The 27186-nt window shown below is 47.5% G+C and overlaps 1 protein-coding gene across 1 annotated transcript in view; it reads left to right on the forward strand.

Annotated features, from left to right (window-relative positions):
- The window catches only part of LOC138582209 (pleckstrin homology domain-containing family A member 3-like), a 274067-nt gene that overhangs the window by 210441 nt on the left and 36440 nt on the right, over positions 1-27186 (forward strand). The window contains exon 7 of the mRNA XM_069653285.1: positions 20514-20668. Coding sequence (XP_069509386.1) covers positions 20514-20668 — 155 coding nt within the window. The remainder of the gene's footprint in view (positions 1-20513; positions 20669-27186) is intronic.

Genomic DNA, 27186 nt, shown 5'->3' on the forward strand with positions numbered 1-27186 from the left:
GTGAATCCATGCCAGACCCATGCTGGAGAACAACAGTTTCAGGTAAGTAACTTGTTCCTTTCCTCCCTCCCTAAAGACCCAGATGCCGAGGTATCTCACGCTCTATGCCCAATGTTAAAATGACACCCAACATTAATTATAGGGCTCATAGGGGTACTTATAGGGTAACACTAGATAGCAAACTTGTTGCAATGCCCACTTTATTTTATATAACATGGTTCATGCTGGGTTCCAGCCTCTAGCACGTGGCCAGGTCTCGAACTGGTGTTGCTCAGCGCTATTTCCAAGATGTGCGCCATTGCCCCTGAGCTATCCACCCAGCAAGCTAACGAGTGAAATCGCTGGTAGCCTTTTTCCTCGTTGACGGTTCAGGTGGTGACGGGGACATTCTGTACACAGGAGGCCCACTGGAGAAGGCGCATAATAAAACAAAAGATAAACTGCTGTAGTTAGTATGCAACAGTTGTACTGTTCAGGTTGATTTTGATGCAGAAGCAAATGGATGCAGATAGTGTCCAGCGGTCAAAGTTTGGTTAAGAAGTGGGCTTACCAGTTTCAGCAAAACCTGTATGGTTTGTTGGTTCTACAACAATAGGCTATGGGCACTATCAGTTCAGATGTTCTGGGTTTTCCAGTGTTCTTGTCTCATTGTGATTTGATTTAAGTGTTTTTATAATGCACTAGCAACCTGTACTTATTAACTCTCCAAGAGTAAATGATATGACATCTATAATGAAATAATTTCTAGCTCTTGCTGTGTGTGTGTTTGGATACCTGGGAGTGATGTCAGAGAGTGTGCTGTCCTAGAAATCGGTGGAATGTCCCTACCATTAGTGTTTTACCGTTGGAGTAATATAGGGGATTTCCCTCAACAACGTACATGCAGCTCTCTATTGATCCATTATTACCACCGTGGTGCAGAGTGGTTTAAAGAAGGGCCAAGAAACAAACCAAGAATGATGCAGTGGGGGAAGTAGCCAGAGCACCCCCCCACCTGCCCAAGGAAGTCCCACAACCACTGAGGCCCGCTATAAGATAGATCATACCTTCTGGGCCTGCTGACGTATCGCTGCACAGTAAATTGTGGGTTGGTGCAGTGAATAGGTGCCATATACAACTCACCCCAAGAGCAAAGGGTATATTGGTGAAGGCCCATCTGGTGGCAAATCCAGAGAAAGCTGTGGTAGTACCATAGAAGACGGCAAGCTCTAATACGGAAGGTGTGGTTATGCGGACTGAAAATGATACAATGAGCCGCATGCTGGGAACTGGTTAATTAGCTGCACACTGCTTGGTGCCAGCTAAAAAAAGTTTGCTGGTTGTGAGGAGTATGCACACCATGACTGCTGCTATGTGAGGGTGTGCTCAGTGAAGCAACAGTGGGGCTCCTAATTGCTAAGCTTGCAGAGTCTACATGGTCACAGTGAAAGCCGCATTTTCATTCTCTCGTGCAGGTCGAGGACCAGTGGCGAAGGAGATCTGTATAAGCGTGCGGTTATGCGAGAAATTAGTCGTTCCTTGCGTCCTGCGTGACCATGCCGGTTTCTTCATGGGAAGAGCTCTGGCTTAAGGCTTCTTTGCCACAGAAAGGGGACGGAACAGCCAATGGCCTGTGTAACAGTGTGCCTCACTTTACAGGAATTATTGATGGAGCTGCTAAGGCCCGGATATTTGTAAATTACTATTCAACTAGCATCAGAATTGGTTCTATGGCCTCTGTGGCCCCTGAAGAATCAGCTGAGCTGTTTGCAAGTCCAAAATATATCACCACTTGAATTGCATCACCACAAGGGCATACTTAGGAGACCTGCTAATAAGTCCTGAAAAACCCAAAGGTTAAATGTTGCTTTTGTGAAGGGCTTCACCAAAGAAACCTAAGCTGATACCTAAAGATGATTCAAAGGTTTTTATTGTTCCATTGCTTCAGAGGGAAGTTTGGATGGAATCGGCCAAAGGTTCAGGGCAACATTGTTAGCGGGATTTGGCACTAGGTCCATCTGTCTCTTTTCTACCTCTGGCTACACCCAACCTAGCCCAGGCATCCATAATCCTGGTTTGTGCTAGGGCGCGATTACCCCTACTGTCTATTTACTTGGCTCTAAATGCTGCAGTGATTTCCCTAAATGGTGGCTCACTGGCTCACCCTGATCTTTTAGCAATCCCTACTCTAGCGTAGTTTAATATTCTACAGGGAATTAGGAACAGTGTCTTGCAGTCGCTCAATCGGAATCGTCCGAGCCAATCCTTCCCACTGTAACCTTGACCCTTCATTCTACCGCCTTCTCATCTCCTCCCTTCAACCTTCTTTTCCTCGATTGTATCACTCTGCCTTCCTACCTTCACCCTTAGATAATAAATTCGAGGGGATTGGGTCCTCCGACGTATTCCATATCTATGACATGTAATCACCACAGCTGTGCTGCTTCGGAAAATCTTCGGGGTCTGCGTCCTGCGTCGAAGACGTTGATACACCGCCCTCGATGACCTCCTCCAGCGTCCAGCGTCACTGGATATTATAAGTAGAACGCACGACGCCCATAGCCTCAGTTATGTTTTTTCCGCGAACGTGTTCGCTTCGGAGATCTCGGCACGCCTCGACTCTTTGGAGTTTCTGTTCTTTGTATTGTGAAGTCTTTCTTCGTGAAGATGTCTACCTCATCTTCCACACCGCGTCCGGGCTTTAAGAAGTGCGGGGACTGTGGGTCCAAGATGTCGGTAACGGACTCGCACGACGCCTGCCTCTGGTGCCTCGGGGAGGCCCATGACACTGATAACTGTGCCGACTGCCAGTCGCTCACGTCCAAAGCCTTGCGGGAGCGCAAGAAGTTATTAGTAGGTAAGGTGTCAAAGCCACGGAAGTCGAGGTCTGCGGGGCTTTCAACAGACTATTCGAGGGGCGACTCTCCACGTCGTTGTCGGAAGTCCAGTGGGTCTCGGTCCCGGAGTCGGTCCCGCCACTCCTCTGCCTCTTCGAGGCACTCCCGGAAGCGCCGTCATCGGTCGCCTTCCCTGTCCTCATCCGAGAACTCTGCCCGTCGGCGGGTCGCTTACCCGACCAAGCAGGTGACGCTGGAGGAATGGGCTTCCTTCAGGAAGAAAATGTTGGCGATTCTCGAATCGCAGGACACTGGTCCGTCCGCGCCTCCGAGTGGGGTCGGTCGTGATCGATCGAGAGACACCGCTCGCACGCCTTCCTGATCGGGTGGTTGGCACGATTCGCGGGAGAGGTCCCGCTCGGACAAGGGGAATTGTTCTCGTCATGCCCGTTCCACGTCCCGATCCTCGACGTGCTCGAGACCGTGTGCACCTGTGGTGTCTTCGAGGAAGACGTCGATGCCGGGGTTGTCGACGGACTCTTTCAAGGCCCCACCTCCTCAGAAGTCGTCAACGCCATTGGCGCCCAGGCTGTCGAGGGACACGCTCGGGGCTCCGACCTCGAGGACTGTGTCGACGCCATTGATGCTGTCTGCGAGGCGTTCGGCGTCAACGCCGATTCACTCGACGCCTTTCGAGGCTGTTTCGACGGGGTTCCCCGGGGCTCGGTGGAACCACCTAGAAAGGCTCTGGCAAAGGTCAAGCATGGCTTTGTTCCACATTCTGTGTCTTCTTACCGCCAGCTTGACTTTATTTCAGAGGTGGATGAGGGCTCTGATGATGGCATGGTTCCGGATACAAGATTCTCTCAGGCCATAGCCAAATTGAGGACCTGCGGCAGTCCCTGTGGGCTGGACACCTCTCCGGAGGTGGAGTTTTGTAGACCTGAGCCTGGCACTCATGCTGACTCCTCGTACCGGCGCCTTATGTCCAGGGTCACCGAGTACTTGAGATGGTCCCCCCCCCCCAGGGGATTTTCTTCAGGATGACCTTATGGATATCCTAGACCAAGGTCCACCAACTGACCCGGTACTGCCGTTCCATATGGCTCTACAGAGAAGGGTGGCGGCGGCTTGGACTGCTCTGGAAAGTCTCCTGGCAGTGGGCAAGTCTTTGCCGCGAAAATACTGCCCAGCCAGTAGCGATCCCTGCTACTTGACCAAGCACCCCACTCCGGAGAGTTTGGTGGTGCAGGTGGCTACGGCCCGGGCAAAGCAGGCATCGTATCCTACCATCCCTCCTGATGGGGACGACAAGCGCTTTCACGGCTGGGCGAAGAAAGTGTTTTCTTCAGGGGGTATGGCGCTTCAGGCGGCCAACTCCGTTTGTGCCTTGTCACGTTTCACGCACCCTCTGTGGAACTGTTTCCTTAGCGGCTGAACATATTCCCGAAGGGGACGGTTTCCTTGCCATGGTTCAGGATGGCAAGGATGCCATGTGTGAGGCCGTTCAGTCGGGTTTGGATATGGCAGATTGCGTCAGCCGGTCCATGGCGGCGAGCAACGTGATACGCATGTTTACGTGGTTTCGGAAGTCGGGGTTTGCTCCTGATGTGCATGCCCTTTGATGGACGAGAGCCTTGAGAGGTTGCAGACCTCCAAAGCTGCAGCGAAGTCGTTGGGCACTGCAGTTCGCCAACCTCCGCCTTTTCGTCCTAGGGGACAGCAATGGAGGGGAGGTTCCTTTCGTTATTACTCATCCTTTGGTAAAGCGAGAGGAGCTGCCAGTCAAAGGGGCCACTGTAGGAGTGCCAGAGGTGGAAAACAAGGTACTCGAGGTGCCAAGGCCGCTCGGGCTGTTGCCGCGTTGCCCTCAGGCAACGCCGCAGCCACTTCAGCTCAGTCATGAGGCCATGTCCCATGGTTCGCCGGTTGGGGGAAGGCTGGCACAGCATCTTGCAGAGTGGCGCGCCATTACTTCAGATGTGTGGGTTCTGGAGATCATAACCCACGGCTACTGTCTTCCTTTCCAGCAGAGGCCTCCAGACAATCCACCGGGGAATCTCTCTTTGAAGAGTCCGGATCTGCTCCTTGCGCAGGAAATTCAATCCCTGCTGGAGAAAGGCGCCATAGAAGTGGTGCCCTGTAGCTGAGAGGAACAAGGGATGGTATTCCCCTTATTTTTTGATTTCCCAGAAAGACGGGGGTTTGAGACCCATCATGGACTTGCGCGGTTTGAACAAACTCCTCAGGAAGGACATGTTCAAGATGGTTACTCTCTCTCAGGTCCTCCAGGCCCTTCAACTTCAGGACTGGTTGGTGTCTCTCGACCTCAAGGACGCTTATTTTCATGTGCCGATACATCCAAAGCACAAGAAGTACCTGAGGTTCGCGGTTGGCGACTCGCACTTTCAGTTTCGCATCCTGCCTTTCGGATTGACCCCCGCCCCGAGGGTCTTCACCAAGCTCATGTTAGTGGTGGCAGCGCACCTCAGGAAAGGGGGGATTCACGTCTACCTCTACCTGGACGACTGGTTGATCAGGGCACGCTCTCCTGAGCAAGTCCTGGATCATCAGTAGTCACCTGCCACTCCCTCCACAAGCTGGGCTTCTCCCTCAACTTAAAGAAGTCCCATTTGACGCCAACTCAGAGGCTCCAGTACATCGGAGCTGTTCTCGACATGTCCCTGGGGCAGTGATTTCCTCCCCAGGTGAGGGCTCATCACATTCAGCAGATGGTGCACAAGTTTCAGCTTGCCCAGAGTCTCTCAGCGTTTGAGTTCTTGAGATTGCTCGGCCTCATGGCATCCTGCATTCTTCTGGTGCCAGAGGCCAGGTTGCGAATGAGATCTTTGCAATGGGCACTCAAGCTCCAGTGGTCTCAGTCCTCCGGCAGGTTGTTGGACCCTGTTCAGGTGCCATCCTCGGTCGCCCAGGACCTTCTGTGGTGGGCCGTCGAAGACAATCTGATGAAGGAGGCTCCATTTTGGCTACCCTGGCCGAAGGTGACGATCGTGACGGACGCATCCCTCACGGGATGGGGAGCTCATGCCAACGAGTTGACAGTCAGCGGTCGTTGGTCTCCGTCGGAGTCCAGACTCTATCAATCTGTTGGAGCTGAGGGCCGTCAGGCTAGCCCTGAAGGCTTTTATGCCGACTGTGTGAGGGAAGAATGACCTGATCCTGACGGACAACACAGTGGCCATGCACTACCTCAACAAAAAGGGGGGGGGGGCAGGGTCACTTCCTCTGTGCAGGGTCACGATGCAGCTCTGGTTCTGGGCCATCCAGCAGGACGTTTCGATCTCGGCAGTTCATCTGGCCGGAGACAAAAACGAGACGGCGGACGCTCTGAGCAGGCAGAGCGCGATCTCTCACGAGTGGGAGTTGGCTCAGGAGATTCTCCTGGAGATCTTCGCCCTTTGGGGGACCCCTCAAGTGGATCTCTTCGCCTCCAGTGTCAACCGGAAGTGCGAGAGGTTCTGCTTGCGGGAATTTCCTCCAAAAGGAGCCTTAGGAGACGCGTTCGTGGTGGAGTGGTCATTCCCACTGCTGTACGCGTTTCCTCCAGTCCCCGTCATCCCGCAAGTACTGCGGAGGTTACGGAGGTTTGGTTCCTGGATGATCCTCATTGCTCCGGCGTGGGCCCGGAGGACGTGGTACCCGGACCTTCTCAACTTGTCCATCTGCCCTCCACGTCATCTTCCCTACTGAGACGATCTGCTCTCTTGGGAGGGGGGTCAGGTTCTCCATCCAGAGGTCAGATACCTCAACCTTCACGCTTGGTTTCTGAAAGGTTGAGATATAAGGATTGGGACCTCCCTGAAGACGTGATGGAGGTGTTGCTTTCGGCCAGACGGCCCGCAACAAAGTTCCTGTACCGTTGCCATAAGTTCTGCGACTGGTGCAGGGTTAAGAATGTGGATCCTTTTGCATGTGATATTCCCATGGTTCTGTCTTTTTTGCTTTCTTTGGCCCACAGGGGCTTGCAAGTGGGTACCGTTAAAGGTTACCTGGCGGCGCTGTCCATATTTAAGCGCTCGTCTGAAGTGTTCCTATTTTAAAATTCCTTTAATTTCTCAGTTTCTGAAAGGGCTCACTAATGTGTTCCCTCCGTCACCTTTCGAGGTGCCCGGTTGGGATTTGAACCTTGTTCTCAAGTTTCTGATGGGTGCTTCGTTTGAGCCTTTGCATTCATGCCCCTTGAGACTTAACTCTTAAAACTGTATTTTTGGTTGCGGTCACTTCCGCTGAGTGAGTGAGTTACAGGCACTTTCAGTTAAGCCACCCTTCATAAGGACAGGGTTGTCCTTGGAGTTCGTCCTTCCTTTCTTCTGAAGGTCCTGTCGGAATTTCATTTAGTGCAATCGTACAACGAGCAATAGGGTGTCCTCTTTTTTTAGGGGCTTGTTGGGAGAGGACTTAGTAACATGTATAAACAAACAGGGTCCACAACAAACTACCTGCTAATGTCGTATTGGGCTGAAAAGATTAGCATCACACCTAGAAGCAAAAAGGGTGAAAAATCGTCTTGCCAAACATATATAAAGACGATGGGGTCGGAGATTACCAAAACATATATATCAATTTTTATTTTTTAACACATGGTAAAAAATGGACATTGGGGGATGTGCCCATACAGATAAGTTAATTATAGTGGATCAGACATATAAACTTGTAGTTTTTGTCCAAAAAAAGACACTTATTCTAGATCTACAGGGTGATGTTAGTAAGTAGTGAGTGAGTTTTTGCACATTTCTTTACATGAAGTACAAATCCCCATTCAAAAAGTGTCGACAGTCACAAAATCTGTTTCCAGCCTCAAAACGGTAACTACTTGTTCCCCGCACTTCAAGGTTGTTAGTAGGTATGTGTTTTTCCCGTTAAGGCTTTCATCAGGACACTTGGGATCCAAATGGAGCAGTTTTAAGGATGTCATGTTGATGATCTATATTTATTTCTACCCAGCCATTCTTTACGAGCTGGCTACAGTCATCACAATTGCTTTATTTCAAAAGAAAGGCCATGTGTCACGCCCCGGCCATAGAGCATGGATCTTCTATGCGTTAAACTAAAACGAAGTCGGATGGATGGGGGCTCTGTTTCAGAAGGGACAGAGCAGCATTATCAAAGCTTGAGTCTTTAGTAGTTAAGGCCAAGGAGGTGGTGTTGGCGCTCCGCGGCAATTTAGAAGCTGTGTCCCTTGCGAGAGCGTTTTATGGTCTCTCAGTTGCTTTGGGTTCGGGAGGATGGCGGACACAGCCGTTTGTGGTTTACTGTCTGCGTCTTCCTAGCGAGGAGTCAGCGTCCTTGCATTGGTACTGCTTTGGGAGCCTGCCATAGATATGGAATACATCAGAGGACCCGATCCCCTCGAAGAACAAGTTACTCTCTTACCTGGTAACGTTCTTTCGATGGGATGGTCTGATGACTTATTCCATATCGCTCTCTCCCTGCCTTCCCCGCTACAGAATTTCTTATGCGATTGTAGCTTACGTTTCCGCAAGGCTTTGTGTGTCAGACTGGCAGAAGACTGGTGCCACACATTCTGGGAAAAAACTACAACTGAGGCTACGGGCGTTGTGCGTCCTACTTATAACATCCAGTGACGTCGGCCGTCTGAGGAGGTCCTCGAGGGCGCCGTATCGACATCGACGCAGACGCCGAAGATTTTCCAAAGCAGCACAGCTGTGGTGATAACATGTCATAGATATGGAATATGTCGTCGGACCATCCCATCGAAAGAACGTTACCAGGTAAGAGAGTAACTTGTTCTTCTTTCCTCCTCCCAATCTCCTTTCTTTCACCAAGCCTACACTCACTACTACGACTACCTTCCTCTTATTATGCCCACTTCTGCTCCTCTCCTCAATACTCCTCCTCCATTCTCATTACTACTGCACCTCTCCTCTCACTCCTATTCTCCTTCATCCTCTACCACTATACTCTCACACTACCCCTTTGTCATTAACATTCATATTGCATCCACTACCTACCATCTGGTTATTCCACATTTGTGTCCTACACATGCACATTCATTCTGCAGAATCACTGCCTCCTCCAATGCAAAGCACTGCTCCTGTGTTTTACCGGCTCGTCTCTTGGTCCTCTTTCACTGATGACTTCACCCTCTTGACCCACATGTCCTGTTTCCTGGTGTTGGTTTAAATCTCTCTTTCTCTCTCTCTCGCTCTCTCTCTCTGTCCCCATTGGGTCAAAAGTCATAACCAATCTATGGATGTATTTTCCTATGTGTGGTTAGAAACTTGGAAAACACAGGCTAGATCCTCCCCCCGAATAGTCCAGTGAATCTCATATTCTCCCTTGGTTGTGCTCGGGCTGTAATGCTGAGGGAGGTGTCTGTGATTATGCAGTTTCGTGTGGCAGTTTTGCTTGCCACCTCGGGAGCCGCTGGCCCTTTTTTTTTTTTTCTTTTTTTTTTTTCTTCAATCTCGTCGGCCCAGTGCTCTGGGCGTGTCTGCTCCACCGGTTCTGCAGCTGACGACAGAAAGAAAAAACAAAAATGGAGGCGGCAGCAGGGTAACCGCTGCAGGGTCCTCCTCTAACATTCCCCTCCCCCTGGGTAAGGGGAGGGTGCGGGGGGCGGAACGGCGCCAAAAGTACCCCAAAGCCCGCCAAGGGCAAACAAAGGAAATGGGCAAACAAAGGAAAGGGGTGGGGTAAGCCCCTTTATAACGAGCAGGATCCTACAGCAGGAGGCATCCAGCACCTGCAGTAGGACCCTGCCTACCCGCCATGGAAGGATTTCGTTTTACACCCACCCACCCCATGAAAGGAAACGGAAGGAAGGACGTCGCTGTCGCAGGACGGTCAGGCTGGTGTAAGGCAGTGTTTGGGCGATCAAGCACAAAAGACAGACTCTGGACGAGCCACAAGGACCAGCACTTCTTGGGAGCCTAAAGGCAGGGAGTCTGGTGGTAACAACAAAGGCTCAGCTTCCCCCCAAAAAAGAAACGCCGCTCTCCCCACCCACGGACACCTGCATGGGCAGGATAGGCTCAGGCACAAAGGGTTGAGAGAGTTGGGCCTACTATGGACACTATACAAATGTATAGGGGGAAGCAGGTGAGGTCGGACACAGAGCAAGCGCCACACTTGCAGACTGGATTTCACAAATTGTGTACAGTGATTCTTTTGTTGTGGATATAAAACTGCGGCCAAGTTTGCCATTTGGAACTACTCATGCCAATTCATTTTCTTGTAAGGCAACAAGGTGCAGCGAAGGAATGAACTAATTGGCTATGGGTGCAAATGGACAAATGCAGGGGTTACTGCCTCAGGAAGAGCAGCCCAGTTGTCCCGTTACCACGGAGGAGCGGGTGGACAGCGTTTGTGAATATTCGGCACGGAGGCGCGTTTACCAGTTATCCTTCCCCATATACAGGGTTGGGACACCAGCCCTGTGACACTTTCCTTTTCCAGTTTCTATAAAAGCTGTGTGGGACTTGATAAACAACTAAAATCGCAAATTTGCATGGAACGTTCATATTTTAAAAGTAGTACTAGTTTAAGACTATTATCACTTATCTAGATTAACTGTGTAGCTTTCACTGCATAGTGAAACCCCTTTTTGTTTTAGATGCATGTTTAACTGTTGGTTATGTTCAACTAGGAGAAATGCGCTGCAATATTTGTGCACCTGGCAGGAAATGTAACTCCAAGCAGGATCAACACTGCACTATGAACATGCTGCAAATGTGTTCAACAAATATTTCATTCCAATGATTGATTTGTTTCGGTCATAAGCCTGTCTACTGTGAAGATTTTCACTATTCCATCTACGCTATGATCCTATGTTCATTTATGCTACAATCGGTTTGGTGGAGTTAAGGGTAAATTGTGCTACATAGTTGTGTGTGCTCATTGATGCAGTTAGTGTGAGATTATACTTGCAAATATATTGTTTTGATGCCATTACTATCATAGGAAACATATTAGTAATGCTCTGATAGTTTAAGGAAATTGAGTTTAATTGGTTACATGAGGAATAATGTGAAATGTTTGTGTCACCTATTATAGTTCTAGGAACTGAGATATTCAAGTATAGTTTGAGTTTTCTGCATCAAGGTGGGTTGCATGTGAAAGTTCCATTCCTTACTTTAATGACTACAGTTTTGGTATAGGATTGTTGAGGTAACGATAGCAGTTGTGAAATGTGTATTCATGAAACTCTGTTTAAAGCAAGGGATATTAATGGTTTTACAGGTAGAACAGGGGAAACATGGTATCCCCTTTTCCTTTATGAAAACCAACCTAACCCTGCCCCCGGCCTGTATGGGCTATTGTAAAGAATCTCCCCTCATTTTCCCACGTTTTTCGTACGACGGTACTGGGATGAGGAAGAGGAGACTATGAGCAATAAACACTAGTAACTCCTTTCACCACTCTAGTACTAGGAAGAGGAAGGCCTGCAAAGTACTGTGAAGGTCAAGCATGTCCCTCTAACTGCATTTAAGCAAGTCTAATTGACAACTCACACCTGCAACTTGTCAAGTGGTTGCAGGTGTATAAAAGGAGAACGTGAAGATGTCCAACAGGGAGGCCTGTGTGCAAAAGGCCAGCAAGGACCCTGCTTGTGAGGAGCTTTGTTGGGCCTTGCGAGGAAGCCGGCAGACGGCCCAGGATACCTGTGGAGCCCAGGCCGAGTTGGGCTGCTAGATTTCCACAGGTGTGGGAGCCTCCGTGGTCTGGAGAAAGCAGCTGGAGCTGCAGAGAAAGAGAGGCCGCTGTCAGCGTCCATGGAAGGGAAGTGGAGCTGCCAGCGAGTGCAGCGAAGCACCTGAAGTGCGAGCAGGGCTCGCAGTGACCGGCAAGCTAGCCGGCGAAGCAGAGCAACATAGCAGCTGGAGAGGAACGCAGAGGACCGGTGAGTACAAGGGAAATGTTACTCGCAAGCAAGGAGCTCCTAGGGGCTTGTATAAGTAAAAGGAGTGCTGTATGAAGCAAAATAGAATGCTGGATGAAATATGTACAGATTGAAATAAACCCAAAGCCGCCACAGGCAGAATAAGAATTAAGCAGCATTTTTTAAATCATGCATATTGAATACTGAACTGAATGAGAAGTTTGGGGCAAAGCTCTGAGCTGAAGAAAATTTGAAAATACTCTTCTGAAAGCAACCGATGAAATAGCACAAGTGTGAAAGAGTGTGACAGAAAGGTGGGGAATCAATAAGACCCCCACAAAGTGAACATGAATATGCAGTGCGGCAAGGCCAAAGACTGGCATAGGGTGTGTGACACATGGTGGTAAAGCCAAGAGACTAACCAGGAGAAACACGAAAGATGTGACTCAACACCTAAAGCCAAGAGGCAGACGAAGAGAAACCAAGTGAGTGTGAATCTGTACACAGGAACAAATACAGAAGAAGCTGTGTGGGCTGAAGAGCCTATCGCTCCTGGTTGCGTGACCTGTGTTGGGTGGACTCTGTGGTCTGACAACTGTGCCTAGACTAGAGAGCCCTCAATTGGGAAAGTCAAAGACATTGTGAAACAAGCCAAGAAGGAGCACTTGAAGTGAACTGTTAATGCAATCCAGAAGGAGGGTCAAGCGGACCTAAAGTTGTGTTGAACATAAAGACTGAAGCCAGGTATGTGGATCTTTGGAGTCTTGGGGAAGGTAAGCCCGAGGCTTGATGAACTGCAATGCTGTCTTGAAGACAGAGGCTTCATGACCCTTTTGTGTGGAGCTCTGTTTTCTTGAACTTGGGGAAGGGAACCCCAAAGGTTTGTGGAACCTGCTTGAACTTGGGGCAGGGGAGCTGAAAAGGAAGCTTGGAGCTGGAAGAAGATCAGAACTTTGTTTTGATCACCATTTCTTTGATTGTTGACATCCCTACATGTTGTTATGCTTTAATTGTGAGGGCAAGTATAGGTTTTGGACAGACTTTTTTTTCATATACATTTTTATTAACATTTTCACAAGTTTCCAAAAATTATGTAGCCCACCCCTGAAGTCCAATCCTGGATAGTGACCCTTCCTTTTATATTGTCCCCAATCCTTGACTCCTTGAATCGCATGTCCAAAGTTATTCAACTAGTCCCAACAGTCTAATTCTCCTCGGGCATCAGCTCCCCCTTGCCCCTTTCTGTAGGAACCCCAGTGCATGAGACTAGTCTGCCAAAATCCTTGATGGTCTCCTTGGTCACATAGTTTACGTTCTGCTCTAGTGGTTAGTTCTTCCAATGGACCCCCCAACCCCATGATTAACATGCCTCTATTGCCTTCTCCCCTCAGACCCAGCATCTCCTCCAATGCTTCCCCTATAAGCCTCCAGTAGTTTTGGATATAAGGGCAATCCCACCAGATATGGTTCCACGTCCCATCCATGACACAATGCCTCCAGCATAGATTGGGTACTGAGGGGTAGAATTTCTGTAATTTGTCTGTGGTTAGATGCCATTGTAGCATAAACGTAATCCATATTTCCTGAATGTGTAAGGATCTCATTAGTTTGGGTATGTTGGCCCACATTTGCTTCCATTCCGTTACCTCAACCCGGTGGCCTGTTATCCTTTCCCAAGAGGCCATGTATTTCCTTTCCCCCGGTTCCTCTCCCTGTTTAATATGTAGATATATCGCCCCACTAGATGTTTGTCCCCTGGGCCTGCCATTGAGAATTTCTCAAAGGAAGTTAGGCTTTGTGTCGCTGCCACCCTCAAGGTGTGCATTAACCAATGCCGTATTTGAAAGTATCGAAACCTCTCCCCTTCTCCAAGTTCAAAGTCCATTTTGCATTGGAGGAAAATTTGTAGCTCTGACCCCTCAAACATGTCCCGAACCTTCTGGCAGCCTGCCTCCTGCCATCCCCCATATCCCCTATTTCCCTTCGCTGGCGTGAAGTGAGGATTACCAAAAATTGGCGTAAATGGAGATGGAAAAGTAGTGATATGGGCACGCCGTTTGAGCTCATCCCAGGAGTCTCCTACCACCTCGAGTATATTGAGTACATATTGAGAGGTCTGTCCCCCTTCGGCTTCCATAATACTTCCTCAATATTTCCCCTACCACTGCCTTGTCAGTTGCTCTTCATATCTTTTCTCTGTCATCCTTAAACCAGTCCCTCAAACTTTAAAATCCGATTTCCCCATTCCACACCTGCTTCTTAACATCCTTATCCTACTAGAAATCCTTGGTCTTTTATTGTTCCAAACAAATGTCCCTGTATGTTTTTGCATAGCTTGGAAGAAGGGGGCAGGGACCTGTATCGGCAGAGTCATAAAGTACAACTGGGTCAGAATAACCATTTTTAAAACATTGATTCTGCCCTACCAGGTTATCGTTCATGGCCCCCAATCAATCAGTTTGTTTTTTATAATTAACAGCCTGGGCAAACATTTGGCAGAGTAAAGTTCATCCACTGTTTTAGTTAACTTTATCCCTAGGTAAGCTATAGACTTCTCTACCCATCTGTATGGAAGGGTACCCCTGAAATCTTGCTCTGTCTGTAGAGTCGGGTTCAGGATTTCTGTTTTGTTGGGATTTATTTTTAGCCCTGCTACCAAACCGAACCTTGACCTCTCTCTCTCACTCTCCATTGCGTTAAGGGAGCGTTCCGGTTCGCCCAATGTCAACAGCATATCATCCGCGAAGACTGCTATCTTGTGGGTCCTGCCCCCAATTGTTATCCCTTCAATCTCCCCATTCATTTTTATTGCCTCCAACAGTGCCTCCAAATAAATAACATAGAGCAATGATGAGGGGGCAGCCCTGCTTTGTACCCTGATGGACTCAGTTGGCCATTGATTGCCAGCTTTAGGGATGTGTTTTGGTAGTTGGCTTTTATCCTCATTAGAACCTTGGCGCCAAAGCCCATTCACTTAATTACTAGGAGCAGGAACCTCCACTCTACCCTATCAAACGCATTTTTGGCAGCTAAGGCTACCAAAATTGCTGTAATTTTCTTCTTCACCTTTCTTGTGAGCTCTCCTCCTTGTGTTGTCACTAGTCTGTCTATCCCTACAGAAACCGGACTTGGCTGGACTAATTATACCTAGAAGCATTTGTTCACCAGGACCTTTGTATAGAATTTAGCATCCAAGTTGATTGAAGCTATCGGCCTATAGGATCCACATAGTCGGATATTTACCTTCTTTAGGGATGAGGACTACTTTGGCCTCTTCCATGGTAGCTGTAATTTGCCCTCTAGCCCCAATTTCATTGAGGAGGTGTACCAAATGTGGCAACAATGTTTCGCGGAAGGATCTATAAAATTCTGGGGTGAAACCATCCGGACCCAGAGACTTATTGCTGGGCAATGACATCATGACCTTCCGGGCCTCTTCTGTTGTAATATCAAACTCGAGTGCTTTCATTTGCTGTTCTGTTATTTGTGTCAGTTTCCTCGTTTCTAAATAGTCCGCCTGACTCAGCCGAGCAGTATAGATATGTATAGAACCTTGCAATTTCCTGGGCTATGTCATTGGTGTCTGTGCTGGTTTCCCCCTTACCCCCTCCAATTTTTTATTTTTAAAATAGTTTTGGCCTTCTCTTCCTTTCTCAACATCCTTGCCAGAAGTTTATCAGATTTGTTTGCCTTAATATACTATGTTTGTCTTAAGAATTACAGGGATTTTTCTGCCGCCTTTGCCTGCAGAATTTCCAGTTGATCTGAATTTATTTTATTAATTTATTGCATTTGTTGTACGCCCAAACCCAAGGGTATCACGGCGTAGTTTTACAAGTATATGTGGTTTTAAATGTTACATTTACATTGGTTGAAACTGGATACATAGGCAAATAAACTTTGTTACATAGTTTGGCTTACAATACCAAGGTCTTGTTACTTTGATAATAATCTTTGTTACTTGGGGGCCTATCATCATGGTGGAATTAATTCTAGTTGTCAACAGGCATACAATCTTAGTTGCATAATAAGTAAAGTTTATGGTTTTACGTTCAATGATATTACATATAGTGATTATCTACATAGCAAGAAGGAGCTTAGTATTTAATAGCCAAGCTTTGAGGGGTTTCTTAAATTTGAATTTAAATTTGAGAGAAGGCTCATTATTAATATTTACTGGGAGTGAGTTCCAGATTCTGGGGGCTGCTATGGGGAAACTGGAGCTGCCTATTTTGTTTCTTGAAATGTGGGATGAGCAGGTGCATATTTGAGTTGAATCTAAGAGATCTGGTTATGGTTTTAAGGCTTAAGCTTTTGTTTAGGTAGCTGGGGGGCGATGCCTGAGATACATTTATGTGTAAGGGTAAGAGTTTTGTGTATTATCCTGGCTTGAATAGGTAGCCAATGCTCCTCTCTCCTGTGCTGAGATATGTGGTCCCCTTTTTTTTTTTTATTTTTTATACTAAGTGCTGCTCTTAGTGCTTTATTCTGAAGTAGTTGCATTTTTTTTTCTCTCGGGGTTCCTAATAGGAGTATATTAGAGTCAATCCTGGCTAAGATAAGGGCTCTAGCAAGGGTGATACAGTTTTGTTGTGTAAGGAAGGGTCGACTCAGTGCAATGAGTTTGGTAGTATAGGCTGTGGATGAGACCAGTGCACTAATATGTTTACACATGGTAAGAGAGTCCAGATAGACCCCTAAGGTTTTTACTTGTTTGGAAATGATGATAGGGGTGCCGTCAGTAACTATAGCTGTGTATTGTGGGTGAAATTTGGCTAGTCGGGCGGGTGATCATACTATAAGGATCTCTGTTTTTTCTCAGTTTAGACAGAGGTTGTTAGCCGCCATCCAGTTGTGGGTGATGGAGTAGATTTTATTCACGCAAATATTGTCCTGTTCAAGGTTGCCTGATATTGGGATAAATATTTGTTGTCGGCGAAGTTGTTATATATTAATCCCATTGCGTCTTGCGCTGCAAAGAGTAATTTAGTGTACGCATTATAGAGCGTTGGGGAGAGGCAGGATCCTTGAGGAACTCCCAGTGGTACTGCTATGGGGTCTGCTGCTACGTTGCATATGGCTCTATAATGGCTCTATACTCTCTTCTTGTTTCCCCACTTGCTCCCACTCCCAACTTAGCCATTACCCTTTTTAGTTTTTAATCACAGGCATCCCACGTCATCTGCAAGGATGTATCTTCCGAATTGTTTTCCTCTTAGAAGCGCTCAATTGCCTCCTATAACTCTTTCCTCAAGGTTTCATCCTTGAGGAAAAAGACAGGGTACCTCCATTTCCAAAGTCCTAAAGGGCCTGACATTCTAGCAATGTTTGGTGTCGGGGTGCGTGATCTGATAGAATTATTGCCCCATCTTGATAGCCTTTACCCTTCCCAGGAGTACCCATGCTGACCAGGCATAGTCAATTCTTGATGTTGATCAGTGGATAAGGGAGAAAAAGGTATAACCCTCCAAATGTCCACTACCGCTAGCCTCTCCACTTTCTCTAGCATTTCGTTCAAGGGTTTCTCCTGGACTACCTTGGTTTTCATTGATCTTTCCTTCTCAGGGTTCCAGGCCATGTTAAAATCCCCAGTCAAGATTATAGATCCGTTCTCAAATATCTCAAGTTTGACCAGGGCATGTTGAATATAAGCATCTTGTCCCTTATTTGGGGTGTAAATAGTTGCTACCTTGAAGCCTCTCCCCCTTCAGGTTCAGAGCAAAGTATCTCCCCTGGGCGTCCCGATCCATATCAGTAACTATAAAGTCCAGGTTATTCTGTAGGGCGATCCACACTCCCCCTTTCTTGGTTTTATCTGTGGACTGGTAAATTTGACAGCAACCTTGCAATTTGACTTTCCCTATCTCGGGTCTGTACATGCGTGTCTCGTGTGTTATGTCGGGTCTGTCCCTCTGCATGTATCGTTCTAGTTTTTTCCTCTTTAGGGGTGATTTTATTCCCTTAATATTCAAGGAAATGATGTCGAAGTCATTGTGCCTATCCATTGTCATAGGGGTGACCATCCATTCTATAGCTCCTCTTCCGATCCTGATCGGACTCCCTCCCCCTTCCCTCAAGCTCACCCCTCCTCTGTCTCATCACCCCCCCTCCTGTCGCTGGGAGGACTGAACCGGTCTCTAAAGACCCCCCCGCTCCTTCCCCAGAATCCCCCTCTCAGGAATTGAGCCCCTTATCCAACCCAGCTTGCATCAGCAGGTTCTCCCTGGCCCATTCCTGATTCCACCCCTTTCCCCCTGGGACCTCCTGTGTCCTCCCCATTGCTCGCCCTCCCCAGGCTTGCCATTCCATTTGCCCTTGTACCTCTTTGATCGTCTCTAGACTTTCTGTGCTTCGCAGGAATTACCCTCCTCTCTTGGCCTTATCAGGGAGCAGGGCCTTTCAATTGGGGTTGGTACCCCATCTTCTTATTTCTCTTTGGTTTCACCACCGCCGACCATTCCCAACTTTTGTGTGTGCCTTGGGCTTTTGCCTCAGGGTCCCCACCTCCCCCTCCCCCGAGTCCTGCTCGTCGTCGTCCTCAATCTCCAGGATTCTCGCTCCCTCCTCCACAGACGTGATCTGGTATTGCTTCCCCTGCCACTCAAACAGACCAAGCGGGAACGTCCAGCGATATCTGATGTCCTTGTCCCGAAAAACTCCCAAGACCAGGGCCATTTTCCTCCTTTTTACCAACGTTATCTAGGACAAGTCTTGGAAAAGCGCTCTCAGACCCATTGTAGGTCATTTGTTTCACCTTCCTTGCTGTTTGCAGGATTTGTTCCTTTTTCTTCTAGTCTTGGAGGGCTGCCAGCGCATCTCTATGTCGTACCCCTGGTTCCGTTCTTCAGGGACCTACTCTATCGTTCCTGTCAATCCTAACTTCTAGCTTCTGTTCTGCATCTAGAAGGTCCACAAAGATGCCTCTCGCCACAGTTTCCAATTCTTTATCAGGGACATCCTTGGGCAGATTTTTTATTGGGATGTTTACTCTCCTTGACTTATTTTCTAGGTCTTTGGTCTGGAGCTCAAGTTTATGGGTTGCAGTTGCCAATTGTTCCACCCAGGTTTCAGTCTTCTTGAATATTCTCAACTCTTGTATTGCTCTTTCATTTGTGTCCAGCCTTTACTCCATTTTATTCACATTGCTCTTTGTCCACTGAAGTGCTGACGCCAGGTCCTCTCTCATTATGGTCATTTGCTTCTGGACTGTGTCCTCAAAGTTCATGCCATCTCTTGACTTGACCCTTTAGACCGGTGCGGGACCCTTAATCACCTTGACCCAAGCAAGCCCTCCACCTGAGGAACAAGTGCACATTTTGTATGTAAAGCAAAGTAAAGTTTATTGTACAATCATCCGGGGAGCAGTTAGATGGTGCTTTAAAACCAAACTAACTCAACAAACCGCATCAGTTGACATCTTGTATATAATTTTGCAACAGATGAAACGCTCGGATATTTTATTGCAATCCACCCCCCACATGTGAATGGACAAAAACCTCTTCAAAGAAATCCCATCTTTCTCCAATTCTTAACTACATCTTCAGCTTGTGTGTAGAACACACTGCCTTTTAGGATTTTTCCGTGGTAGGTCATGACATCAGTCAGTTAAACATTTGTATGCAAACATTCATTACTAGTAATAACTGGCCTAAGCTCTTTCAACCTTAACTTTTAAATGCATATGGTTCGCATAAATATTTCAAGCAATATGAAGAAGGCTGGGTAAACAGGTTCTCTTTGAATTAGCGATAACTATCTCATTTCCCAGGTCACTGGCTCCATTGGAACGTTCTAATCTAAACTGCCGTTTCATCGCACACAGCACATCTGAAAATTCAATTGAAATTCCTGGGTTTCAATTACCTTCGCCTTGGGCATTGACTCACCCCATGATTTACTGCTGGCCAAAGAAAATAGCGTAACTCCTCTGTCAAGCTCCCATACATTCAGGAGATTACATCTATGTAATCTATGTACATCTATCTGGGGTTAATGGTCTAATAAGTATCGCTGTCTGTGATACTTATTAGACCATTAACCCCATGGCCGGCTCATTTAGCTGAGCTAATAGCAAAGGTAGAATTACTTTTTTACCCATCCTCTGGCCTCTGAAATCCTGCAGAATCAGTTTCTCAAAAGTCAAAGTTCACTTTGCAAACAGCCATGACTGCTGTTTTAATCCATTTGTATAAATCCCACAAAGTATATTCCCAAATTCCTTATGTATTTGGATCAGTGTGCATGCATGTTTAATAACTTAGATTTTCTTCACAGTGGGTTCTCTGTGACCAGCCCTCATCCTTGCATGCGCATTAGAAACCTTCCCCGTCTCTGTTGCCACGTACTTCAGAGCACCCGTCTGTGAATTGTTTCATTTGGTGGTTTTAACATATCTTTTTGCGCGCGTGCAAGCTAATATGTATTGGTTCGAAACAAAAAGTAAGACTACAGTAACATATCTCATCCATAATTAACTACACTGGATACATATGAAGTTGCAACATTATGCTCAGTTCCCATCAATATGGCGAGCCCCTTGCTCATGGGGACCTTTTCCTGACCCCCCCCCTAACATTGGCAAACTGTTCTTCGACACCGGTCTCCAGCATGCTTTTGCACTTCTGTCCCTTGCTCTCCTTTTCCATTTGCCTTTGCCACATTGACGTTGTCCTTGCTGCGACAGGAACTCTGTGCTGTATAGTTTTGATGATACCCAAATTAAATTGTTTTTATTTTTTTTAAAGACAAAAAACAGTGCGAGAAGTACCCATGCTGTTGATTAGCAAAGAGGATTTGACTCTAGTAGCATTAACCACTTTGTTTCCATTCCCCAGGCAACTTGAAATTATCAGACCATCAGCACGACAGAAAGGAGGTGTCACTGTTCTACGTAATCTGGAAGAGATGGTTCTGTTTCGTTCGCAGAAAGCGAGACCAGAGGAGCTACCAAAAGAGGATCCGGAAGTCAACTTTCCAGAGGAGACTGAAGGTACGAAAGGGCTGAAGGGTGCTTTGAGCCTGCTTAACAGCACTAGGGGTTAGTGGAGAGTTGCTCGAGAGTTGTAAGGTGAGGCTGTGCTGTTGTCAAATCTGGGGCAGCAAGACTTCATAAAGTAGGCTTCTGTCTAAGCTCTGACTTTTACATCCTGCTCCCTTCTTAACTTGTTGGAGGCACTTCTTCTGCAGGCCATGGTTGCTTGCCATAGGTCACTGGCTTCAGTGTTGATCTGGGGCATGCATTTCATCTGAGTTTTTGACCTGGACAGAGCCTGTTTTATATGTATGAGCAATCTCAATCCAGTGTGATCTTGCACCTATTATGCAGGATTCTCATGCAGTCCCTTTGGAGTTGTCCTCTGCATTTGCAGACGAAAGGGCAAAGGACCAGTCCCCGAAGTGACAGTGGATTTCGTCCTCAACAGTGCCATCCCAAATGTAGCGAAGGTACAAGTCATACCACCCTCAGTACGGTTGGCTGGCAGCTCTTTCAGTAGCATTTCTTTATTTATTAAAAAAGGTGATGCCTGCATGTACACACCTCTCGCTCAGGACCTCCCTTGTGCATGTTCCCCACCACAAATGCCAGCTTTTTTCTCTGCAACAACGGGTATGAATTTCTGCTTGGTAGCTGCACTCAGTAAGAGGCCATATTATCTCTTATTGGGGACCTCCATAGCTTATGCCCTAAGAAAAATGTTCAGGCAGTGTGCCATGATGCAGGCCTTTTTCCTCTCACAGACCTGCGTGCTTTGTCTATAGTGCCTTTGCGTTGACCACACTTGGGCGCTCTTTTTTTATATTTGATGGTTTTCAGTCCGTTGGTATGGCTTTGGAAGTGGAAAGATGTACCACCTTCGCCCCCCCCCCCTGTCCAGTATTTATGGTATGTCATCGATGACCAGCAAGCAAGCTTCCTTTTTGCAGGCACCTCTTCGTAGTGATCCGTTCCCAGCATGTTACCCGGTTGGGTGTGGGTGTTCGGATCCCTTCCTATGCCTCAAGGCGGTTTGTACTTAGTTCCTCTAAGGTACTCTTTCTCCCTAGCTTGTCAGGTCCCATCTCTTGATTCCAGCAGGAGTGATGGTAGCCCACCAGACCCTCTAAGCCTGAGTACTAAACAATTTCCTAAATACATTTGCCTGGCCTGCAAACCCAAGGGCAAAGCGGGGGTGGATAAAACAATAAAAGACCGGTCTCAGCACTGGGCCCTGGTCTCCTGAAATCACTCCAGATGGGCAATGTGGTTGATCTAAAAGTAAACATAAAATTACATTACATTTCTTTCTACTCCCTTCTATGTGGCTAAATATTTTCTCCAATTCCTCCCATTACCAGTAGCCTTTGCTTTCACGCTGAAAGATTTATGTGATTTTTCACTAAATTGATGTAATCTTCAAAAGGTTAATTCCATTTCTTTTTTCTTCTTGGCTTTTAATTCCTTGGAACCTTTCTAACAACTTAAAATTAGAATCTTTTTTCGTTTTATTTTCCCAATCAAAACCCCAGAAGAGGTATTTCATTAATTTGAAATAATTTAGTATCCAAAAATATTTCCAGTGCTCCTAATTAAAGTCCTGCGCCTCTAATGGACAGTTCGAGTGGTAAGGCATAGTCACAGAAACTCCCCTCACTGCTTAACGAAGACCACGCAGTAACACACGTCTTTTATCTCTGAATGAAATGACTCCGACTCTCGTGTGCGACGCACATACACGTTTTCAGGGTCATTTTCTCTACTGCCCCCGATTCCGACGATCTCCCTTCCGACGGCTTCAGAATGGGAAACGCGACACCCGATTCACATGCGCCAGGAACCGTTAATTTGAATGACGCAACATAGAGCCTGGGTTAGTACATTTTACTGACTGCGGTATTTGTACGCCCCCAATTAGTAATATTACACGCGCGCGCAACATGCTATGTTCGTAGGACTCTGGTTCACACTTGAAGTACTGACAACATAACTATCAGGGCGCAGTTGAAGCAACATAAGTTCTACGGCCCACCTTTTAAAACTCTCGGTAAGGTGTCTTTTTGCAATGACGTTTAACGGATTAAATATACTTCCATTACTGGTTTTGACTTTTTTTCACAAAGGTTCTTTCAATTTGCTTCTGGTTGCTGCAGCGGTTGTTGGCTTGTCTCTTCCTGCTCTCTCCTTCACACAGAGTTCCTGGAGATACGCCTACTCTGGTTTCTTCAAGTACAATACACCATAACAGTACTGGAAAGTCTTTAAATGAACTTTTCTTAGTTAACTTCCTGGAGCTCTGCTTTGCTGTGACCTGCTCTGGTGATCTCTAGAATGAAAGGCAGTTTATAATCCCTGCAAGGGTTCCAAACTTCCTCCCAGCCACCTAAGGCCAATCAGTGCTATCTGAGTCTCCATCTTGCCTTGGGGTTGCACTGCTTTCCTGAAGGGGGGAAAAAATGGTTAAGGAGAAAATAATATGCGCTTAGATAAATCACCCACCAACTACAGATCTATGGTCTAACTCCAATCTTGGACTGCCTGATTCTCCCAGACACCCTGATTCTCCTTCCAACACATGAATTGCGAGATTTCCTGACATATCTTTACTGACAAGTGATACACCTCCCTCTTTCATCTAACTGCTTGAGAAGGTCTTTACATAAAGGTTCTATCCTACAATGCTTTAAATCGCACGGCACACCAAGGAACTCAACAGGTGTTTGCCTCAGATGCTCTCTGCTTATCGAGGAAGGTGGAGGTGCAACAGCTCCCCCTGATGATGAGCGCTTACCACAGTAAGCCACACAAGCTTAGAAATGCATGGCAAAATGGATGCCAGTCAGTATAGGGATGCTCATCTGCTCCCTCTACTTTACTGGGGTGGGCTAGAAGACAGATAGGCTAGGGGGGGGGGGAAATCTTGCCCAACTGGCGGTTTTCCCCTCCCTGTCTCCAGAGGTACACGAGATGACATTTTGTTCAGGTGAAGAAGCTTCATTGTGCTATAGCAGCGTAAACTTCACATTCCCCTCAGAGCACAATTGACACAGAGGGTAGATTGGTCAGCACCTCTGCATCGGGATATGGAATTCCCACCCATCTTCCATGCCATCATGTACATGCCACTGGATCCAAACATGTTTGTGGGTGGGTGGGTGGGGGGGGGTAGGTGGTTCCTCCTTTGGACTTTTACATCCAAAAACTCTCCCTTCAGGAACTCTACAAGCTACAAGGGCTTTGTTCCCCCAGAGAGTTCAGGAGGAGATTCCACTTTCATGCCCTGCTCCTAAACCAACCACAGCAATTTAAGGAAATCCTACGAGGTGTTAGTGGCACTTCCTTGACCCGCTGCTGCCCTCCTGCACTTAGGCCCGATATTCTGCCTCCACTGGTGCTTTCTCCTCCTCAATGGGCCTCACAGCCGCCGGTCCAACTGGGTGCTCCGCCCAAACTCAGACAAATCTCAGTATCCTGCTGTATGTATAAAGGCCTGGGGTGGCTCCACATACTATATTGGATTAGGATGAAATGAGGACCTGCCATCTCTTAAAAAAAAAGGGTAATTGGGATTATGGAGTTCCTCGAGCTGGAGACTCGTCCTTCTGCTGGTGAAAATTGGAATTCTGGCAGCAGTGTTAGCCTCGATTTTATTTTTGTTATTTTTACCTTTTTGTAATAGCGTGCAAAGCCCAAGGGCATCTAGGCACTGAAGCTAGCGGGCGGTCAGTGTGGGTGTTACAGCAACAGAGTGGTGCCTTTAGCAGGCAAAAGTTTGCCGATAGCCCAGGGAGGACAGTTAGTTGAATAGGTGGGTTTTCAGTCTTTTGCAGAAGAGAGGGAAGGAGGGCTCCTCCTGAAGTGAGGGACGGAAGATTGTTCCAAGTGTGGCAGAGTGGACAGGGAAGGTGGAGCCACCTGATCTCTTGCGCTTGAATCTCGATGTACTGAGGCAGTGGGTGTGGGTGGATCGGAGTGGTCTGCTGGGCATGTGCCTCTTGATCATCTGGGCGAGGTATGGGGGGCATCATTGGACAAGCATCTGCGGGTTATGGTAAGGGTTTTGAATATGATTTGTTCGCATACGGGGAGCCAGTGGGCAGATCATCTAGCCTCTGAGATGTGATTGTGGCTGCTCATGTTTAGGGCGTCGCAGAGAAGATTGTTTTGCAGGACTTGAGTTTGGACAGGTTTTTCCTCAGAAGTGCCTCAGAAAAGTGTGTTGAAGTAGTCGTAACTTGGACAAGACGAGTGCTTGTGCGATTGCGAGGCGATTCTCTGTGGAGAGGTAAGGTTTGCAGGCAGTTATGAGCTTCGTGGTGTAGGCTGAGCTCGAGGCGATCCGATTGACATGATGTGGTGAGGCAAACATTGAGATAAACACTGTTTTTACGGCGGAGGCAACAGTGATGGTGTGGCCATCAATGTTAAAGTGGCTGAAGGCAGCATGGTGTTTGGCGCTCGGGGAACCAATGAGACGAAGTTGGGTCTTTTTGCCATTCAGGCAATGGTTATGAGAGTCTCTCCAGATTTTGATGGTTTCATAAATGCTGTTCACTTCGGCAGTGTCCTGAATGTGGATCCTGTAGAGGCAAATAAGGATTTGGGTATCATTGGTGTAGGTGATACCCATGGAGTCGAGGTGGTCAAATGGCGGTTTTGTATAGACATTGTAGAGTGTTGGGAAGACACAGGAACCTTGTGGGACACATAGGTGTGGGGGAGGCGGCAGCATCCCCAGCAAACACTTTGGAGGGCCTGTTGGCTAGGAAGGATGAGATCCATTGGGCCACTTTAGAGAAGTGGGCAGAGGAGGTGAGGTGGAGGCAGAGGGTCGGATGGTTGACTAGGTCAAAGGCAGCCAAGAGGTTGAGGAGCAAAAGGAGAGCGTGAGGTTGCCAGTATCCATGACTTCGAGTTGGTTTTTCAGATCAAGCAGCGCTGTTTCAGTTCTGTGTTTAGGGCGGAATCCGGATTTTAGGGTTTGGTTTGATTCGAGGAAGTCCTGAATTTGAAGGTAGGCGGCTTTGTCGACTATTTTAAGGAGACAGTGGACTGTGGTGATGGGCTGGTAGATGACTGGGATGACAGGGTCGAGCATGGGTTCTTGAGCAGGGAAGGGGGTGAGTAAAAAACCCACAACTGTTGGAGGGCAGCAGGGACTGATCAGGAGGCAAAGGAGGAGTTGAAAATGGCAGTAATTAGGGGGAGCAGGAGTTCCGCGCAGTCCTTAACTATGGGGGCTGGTCAGGTGTCACCTTTGCAGCTGGAGGGTTTAAGCCCTTTGATTATAGCTGCTAGGTCAGATGTCGAGATAGGCAAACTCAAATGGTCGGATCTAGGTTTGAAGTTAGGGTTGGGGGGTTGAAGTTCTGTGATGCTGGCGAGTTTCTTCAGATTTTTGCTTGTAGTTGGGTGATTTTACCGGTGAGCGCCTCTTGGATTTTATTGCACCAGAGGTTGTCTTTCCCCATAGAGGAGGGGAGTGGCAGGGGTTTCTAATTCTCAGAGGATGGTAACTAGTTCTCTGGGTCTGGAGGAGGCATTCGCGATTCTTTTACTATAGGAAGACGATTTGGCGGCATAGATGGTGTGCTTATACTGGTGGGAAATGTTGGAGAAGAGGCCTTTGTTAGCGGCAGTTGGGTCTTTCTGCCAGGCAGCTTCAACAGTTTTGTTTGTTTGTTTTTTTTTTGCTGCGAATTGCACAAAGGTCGATGGAGAACCAGGAGTTGCGAAGAATAGTGTTTCTTGCTTTCTGTTTTTTGACAGGGGCTAGAGAGTTCATAGCATTTTGTAAAAGCGATTTGTAGTGTTCTGCGAGGGCCAAAGTGTCGTAGAGGTGGGGGAAGGCGTGAGCTGGTGTGTTGTGAGCTCCAGGCAAGGGTGGGATGTAAAGGGGGTGCTGGCTTGATCTCTTTTTAGTTTTTTTTTGTTTTTGTTGTTGTCTGGAATGGAAATCGAGAATGAAATTAAATTGTCATATCATGGGCACGGTAGGTTAGCGGTGACGGTGATATCACAGTTATGATCCAAAAGCCAATCTAGTGTGCGGACACGTATATGAGTGGGATTGAGGATGTTGGGTGCAACCCAGGGTAGTGGTCGATTTGGCAAGGGCTGATGTATCTGTGTCCGAGGTATCATTGTATCCTAGATTGAAGTCACCAAGGATGGCCACTTGGGTCGATGGTTTTAGGTTGGCAGAGGTTGTTTTCAAATGTCGTGCTAGGTCCAGGTGGACGGTAGATGAGGTGGAGGGTGATGGTGGAACTTGGCGAGCAGGTAAGTTTGGTGTTGATGGATTCACAGTGGGGGAGTTGGGTGGTGGTGAAGGAGTGCAAAGAGATGTTCCTGTGGATGAATACAACCCCGCCGCCTTGTCAAGGGGAATCTGTCGCAGTGGAGTATGGCATTGTCTGGAGGGACGGCAAGGGAGGGGGCCAGTGAAGGGGGTGAGCCAGGTTTCTATGATGGCTAGGATGACGAGGTTCTCATTGACAAGGAGGTCTAGGACGTCTGGTGCATGAGCCACC

This window comes from Ambystoma mexicanum, chromosome 3q, assembly GCF_040938575.1.
Source record: "Ambystoma mexicanum isolate Mex_15411 chromosome 3q, UKY_AmexF1_1, whole genome shotgun sequence".
NCBI lineage: Eukaryota > Metazoa > Chordata > Amphibia > Caudata > Ambystomatidae > Ambystoma > Ambystoma mexicanum.